At 38.2% G+C, this 6,149-nt stretch overlaps 1 protein-coding gene across 1 annotated transcript; it reads right to left on the bottom strand.

Annotated features, from left to right (window-relative positions):
• Positions 1 to 434: 434 nt before the first annotated feature.
• Positions 435 to 1,375, bottom strand: LOC147636164 (protein LURP-one-related 15-like). Its single transcript, XM_086801600.1, has 3 exons — positions 1,079 to 1,375; positions 783 to 1,004; positions 435 to 691 (listed from the first exon to the last, which is right to left on the bottom strand). The coding sequence occupies exons 1-3, from the start codon at positions 1,304 to 1,306 to the stop codon at positions 560 to 562; spliced, it is 582 nt and encodes a 193-aa protein (XP_086657726.1). The 5' UTR covers positions 1,307 to 1,375; the 3' UTR covers positions 435 to 559.
• Between the last annotated feature and the right edge of the window lie 4,774 nt (positions 1,376 to 6,149).

Consider the following 6,149-nt stretch of genomic DNA (forward strand, 5'->3'; position numbering starts at 1 on the left):
GCACATTACACATCCTAGAGGTATGTGAAACAAGGATTAAAAACTACTCTTTCTAGTGGGGTTAAAGGGGGTGGCTTGTAGCCTGGAGGTACTAGGTTTGATCCCTGGCTAGACACCCGAATGTTACCTTGCCCTCACTTTGTAGAGGATATGAGGGGTCCTCATCACTGAGTATGTTGCTCCCTTCTAATAGTCACCAAATTATTTTTAAAGGAATAAAAACTACTCTTAACATAAATTTGCCAGCCTTAAAAGATGAATTAAGAAGGATTGGAACAGGGGTTGCCTTCCTTCATAGATAGATTAAGATGGATGAAAAACAGACATTAAGATGAATTAAAAGCATGGTTTTCCTACCTGATTAAGGGTTAAATTTACCTTCTTTCTCAAGGATAGATTACAAAGAAGGGTTGGCTCAGAAACCGACACAGGTGTAAACGAGCGTATTCTTTATTCACAACGGATTTTTTATTCACATCCACACACTACTCTCCCCGGGTTACAACATCAAACGTTAAAAACATCCGTATAACCATAACCGTATTCTGTCCTAATGGATCTAATCCTCATGGATGGTATCCATGATCACAACCAAGGTCGCAATGAAGGCTTGGTCGACTCCTGGGCAAACAGCAGTGATGAAGGTGTGCTTGTCAAGGAGCACATTGCCCACGGTAAATTTGCGCTTAAGCTGAAATTAGCAAAAGCAAGTTAAATGGTCAGTACGTAAACCTACAAATCTTTAAGATCAAGATGCGTGAGAGGGTGATTAAGGCTCTCACTTCTGCGATCAGCGTGTCGCCCTGGAAGATCTGGGCCTCGCGCTCGAAGAAGTTGCCCTTGACGGTGAAGTCGGGGCAGTCGTCGTTGCAATTGCCGGCAAGGAAGACCTCAAGGTGGGTTTTGAACTGGACGACGGAGGACTTCTTGACGGAGAAGAGCTTGGATTCCTCGTTGAAGGTGTCCCCGAGAGAGACCTCCCACTTGTCGTGCATGCTGATCAGCTGCCGTAATCACAGAGATGAAGGGGATCAGAGTAGATCACCAGTGAATCATTGATTATAAGATGATTAATCACCTTCTTGTGGGCGCAGAGGATAGGGTCGCCGCAGGCGTCGAGAAGCACGCGCTTGTCGCGCAGGCTGAAAGCGTGGCCGTCCATCTTGAAGATGAGCTGGCCATCGGGGTCCTTGATCTCAAAGCTGCCACCGCTGAGACTCACCACGTTCTTAGAAACCGTGAGCTCAACGGGGAAAGGAGCACAGTACTGCTCGCCTACTATAGCTATTATAGGAGGGAAGCTCATGGTGGTGGTGGTTAAGAAATGGTAACAAAAGAAGAACTTGAAGAAGAGAAGCTTGAGAGTAGATGATGTGGGAACTGAAGAGATGTTGGGGCTTTATAGTAAAGAGAGTGAAGACGCGGCCGCGGTGGTGGAGCCACAAGTGGGCGTGGCTTGGCTCTTGGCGCTGTTGTCTACAACATCATTGTATACATGCTTGTTGAAATGATGCGTAGGTGCAAGCATTTCCCGCATCTTCTGGCCAATAGTATCTCATTGCAAAGGCCCCATGGCGGCGACCTGATTAAACCTTTCTTTCACATTTTGGAGCTGAGCGTCCCACAAATCGCAATACATTTTCCTTAAGCAATTTTTAAAAAAGTGGTTCCTAGGTGCCATATTTTCCTTGGGGTCCATATTAGCACAGGCTTCGAGAAGCATTGATAAAAGGCATTTTTTATAGCTAATAAACTTTCAACATAGTGCTCCAGCACTAGGGAAGATTTTTCAATGCGGGAGAGAGAGACACGTGTGTGTGAGAGAGAGTAAGCTTTCAAATTATCAAATGCCTAAAAGTTATCTCAACATCACATGACTTTGACTAACATCTAAACCTGTAAATTATACAAATGTTAAAATTCAAATTTCTGTTATCAAGTTGAATTGAAATTATGATTTAGAGTTAGCAAATTTAAATACAACACCAAATAGATCAATAAAAGGTTCCTCACATATAAAATTTTACAAAGTAGTTTACTCAAAATCAACTAAATTTTGAAATTTCTCAAAAAAGAAACAGATCACTTTTTTCAATGTGGATTTTGAGTCCTTTTTCTTAAAAATATCCTTTGTCTCGATATTTTGTTGGGATTTATGTTTGGGAAACATGTGCTATTACCCACTTTATTCACAATAGTGTTCTTGGCTGCTTACATGAATAGTTATGTAGAGCCTTATAAAGATAGGGTGTGTGAGTAATAATTTTCTAATTCGTCAAACTTTCTTTTTAAAGACTAGTTATGTATAGCCACCTCATCCTTGTGTACTATAGATGATAATTAAGTGATGGATCGGCACAAAGTATTTTACTGCCTCACCCACAAATACTAATGCGAAAAGTGTCAAACAATGTTGCATTGAACAAGTCCCTTCGTGATACCACTAGTAATTCTTTTGTATGCATTGAAAAGCATTACTTCGGAATGCCTTTGATTTCAATGATTGATATATTAGCTCTTGTGACCTCGACTCTTCCTTGCTATTTTATTTAAATCCTCTTCTATTGTCGCTGGCAAAACCTTGCTATTGGGGTGTATGCATGGTGTACATTAGGTTTGACATTGGATTCACATCTTGTACATGGGTTGACATTAAATCCATGTAGTAGTTAACGCACTACTTCTATTGGGGTGTATGCATGGTGTACATTAGGTTTGACATTGGATTCACATCTTGTACATGGGTTGACATTAAATCCATGTAGTAGTTAACGCACTACTTCTATTGGATGCACTTTTAGGCTAAGAAGGTAGACACCCTAGCCAAAACATGATTATATACAGACATGGGAACTTGAAAAGCCTCTCACGGGTAGGCAAAATGTTCTGTTTTGCACCCTTGAAGTGTAAAGTTTCCCCATTTATTTCATTTATGTTTGAAAGTTGGAAGTTTGACCTAGGGAATCTATAATGGAATGGCTTAGATAGGGTTATTGGGGAACTCTCTATTTTACCACCACATTTATTCAACACATGTTTTCAATCCTCCTCTTGCTAGCCTGAAGGCAAAAGAGGCAAAACAATAAAGGTGCTTGTTCTTGACCTGTGGGATGGCCCTCTGTGGGTTGGAGAGGGATTGATCAATTCTATGTAACGTTTGGGATTGCCACCATGGTCCCTAAGCCCACTTTGTGCTCTATCTAGATATAACTTCCTAATCTCCCCCTTCATCTTTACCCATTTCTCAAAATAATCATTGAATTGGTACGGAGATTACTTGGCACTAGGCCAACTCTATAGCTCAACCCTCAGTGGCACACCCTCAAGCCTTAGTGGAGATAAACATCAACGAAGACCTACCAGATTCCTTGAGCATTGACGTAAGGGAGGGCCATTGTTTTTGCAATTCAAAAACCTCCCTTATACTTGCTTCCACTCTAGAGCTAAATATCATTTCATAAACATTTGTCGTGTTAAGGTCCCTACTAGAACGCTCTTGAGGATAGACACCAACCATAGCCCCAGAAAAGAATAGCATAGATAGTCAAGGATTTTAGCAAGTACATAGGAAAAATAGGTCACAGTTCAGACCCAACTCACTGAGAAGCCATAACAAACCAAAGAACTCAAACATGTTAAACCCCTTTTTGATAGATTTTTAATGGACCCAAAACTCAACCAGAAGCAAATAATCAACATGGAATTAATCAATCTAATGAATAATTTTTGTTTGTGAATAGTACACCCTTACAAGACAATTCTTTTGATTTGGAAAAAGAGGTCGAAGAAATGGACTTCCAAGAGGGGAACCAAGTAAACTTCATGCTTGCTCCAACCTAAGTCAAGGAGGAGTCCCTAACAAGTTTTTTTTAAAAAAACTTCAGCAATACCTTCATTCAAGCAAGCACTTAGGCAGATGAATGTAGGGAAGTCTGATACTAGAGCCACATTGAGAAGATAATCACAAATGGGAGGCATGAAATCTCTTATCCTTCTCATGTGAAGAACCCTCAGAAAAAAAAAGGAGAAAAATGGTAGATAATAAGTAAAATGCAAAATGCAAAAGTTTTATGAATAGAAATGAGCATAAAGGTAGATAATGATGAGAATGAATCAATGAAAAGGCTATAAAAAAGAGATATAAGTCTCACCTTTTTTTAGAGAAAAGACACTTTTGTGACTTTTAGTAAAGAATTTTGTGAGATAATCATTTCTCTTTAAGTATATTGTTTCAAAGAAATCCCTAATGGAAATACAATAGGCTGAAGATATTAGTTGAAAAAATATCAAGTGCCAAAAACTTTTTTAAAACATAGTCTATTGTTGTCATTTAAGCACTTTTTGTTTTAAAAAAAGTTATGATTTTTAGATTTTACATTATAAAAATCATAAATTAAATTAAATTTTAAGCACACTAGAAATGAAATATACAAAATATCTTCTATATGTAAAGGCCATTAGCATAAACTATCAAAGACATGTATTTTTATACATGTCTCCTTGAAGAAAATCCTATTACAATATTTTTATTCTATTTTTAGTTATTTTAAAAATTGTAAATTTACTAAAGTACATGTTTTTAAAAAAAAACTTACCATAGGTAGATGCATGCTAACCAAGAATTATCAAGTACTTTCATGGAATTGTAAGTGGATGTTTATCCTTAATTTGTGAACGTTTATCCTCTTTTTCCTATTGTGGATGATCCTTGCAGACTTTACATGCTCATCCTTTTCTTTGTCCTCTTTCCCTGTCATTGATGACTCATCCTTGTCTCCTCTTTCCCTATGGTGGCTAACTCATCCTTACTTTTCTGGCATGAATATAGTGAAAAGTAGTCAAATTTAAATAACGGGTGTGTGCGTGGCTGCTATTAGCTATTGCACGCTAGCATTTCACTCATATATGGGTGAAAGCCCACACCTCCCCTATCCTATTGTTGCTTCCCTTGGGGAGAAAGGCTGTGCAAATTATATCCCTTCCCTGCCAAGTTGGCACTAAAAAGAATCAAGCCTTCCTTTCCCACATAGAAAGTAAATGTAGCTTGTGAAATAGCAGGTGGAAGAAGAGAAGGTCTACATCTTGAGGATCTGTCAGGATGAGGAGAAGAGCCATTATAGAACAAGGAAAGATAAGAGCCTAGAGTAGACAACACTTATTGTTATGCAAAACATGAGAAGGAGATCTTCCATTATGTTCTTCCTTGTTTATCTTAAGGAGAACACAAGAAGGTACATCCATTATGCAACAAGGAACACAAGAAGGTACATCCATTATGTAACAAGGAAAGACAAAGTAGAATAGACAACACTTACTGTTACAAAAGTAGCATGTAGAAACTTGCTCACACTCTCCTCATAGCATTCTCACACTTACCTCATAACATTATCACCTGTGCCATTGCCTCATGGCCATCTTACCTCCCACTTGCCTTGCCATTTCCTCAGAGGAGTCACTTTATATACATATGTGACATAGTGCCTTAGTGCATAGAGGGGGGAGTTTTTGATTGAGGGACTTATATGCAACATCGATGCATATAACATCCATGCAAGAGAGGATTAAACAAATAGTTGGCAAACATAAATGATGCATGTGAACTTATAGAGGGGATTTTTTTAATTGAGGGACTTATATGTGGCATACATGCAAGAGGGGATTAAACAAATAGTTGTCAAACATAAATGATGCATGTGAACTTAAAGTGGTCGGGAGTTTTGAATTCAAAATCTAAAAAATGTATCTCGGGGGGTTTACCTAAAAATATGCAAGTATACCACGTGAGTTCAGATGAAGGGGTTTTTTAATTCAAAAATTTAAGGTAAATTTATAGAAAGGTTTTTTTTAATCGATTTTGAAAAAATCCCATAACTCCATAAAGAAATAGGGGTCATTTTATTCATGAAAGATTTACAAGAAAGGGATTTTTTAATACCCCTTGAATGCACGTGATACGTAGGTTTTCTTTTTAGTGCACCCCCCGAGAAATGTATACCTCAAAAGGGGAGTAGATAATTGTGTTAAAATAGAAACAAGGGTTATTTAAATACATGCTTTCGTGCATGTGCTATATGGTTTTTTATCACCCCCCCTCGAAAAATGATTATCTTTCATTTAACATTCTTCCCTCGCATTCAAACCATCTTGTG

The sequence above is a fragment of the Cibotium barometz genome, chromosome 8 (assembly GCF_041138505.1).
Source record: "Cibotium barometz isolate CiBa-2024 chromosome 8, ASM4113850v1, whole genome shotgun sequence".
In the NCBI taxonomy this organism is placed as follows: Eukaryota; Viridiplantae; Streptophyta; class Polypodiopsida; order Cyatheales; family Cibotiaceae; genus Cibotium; species Cibotium barometz.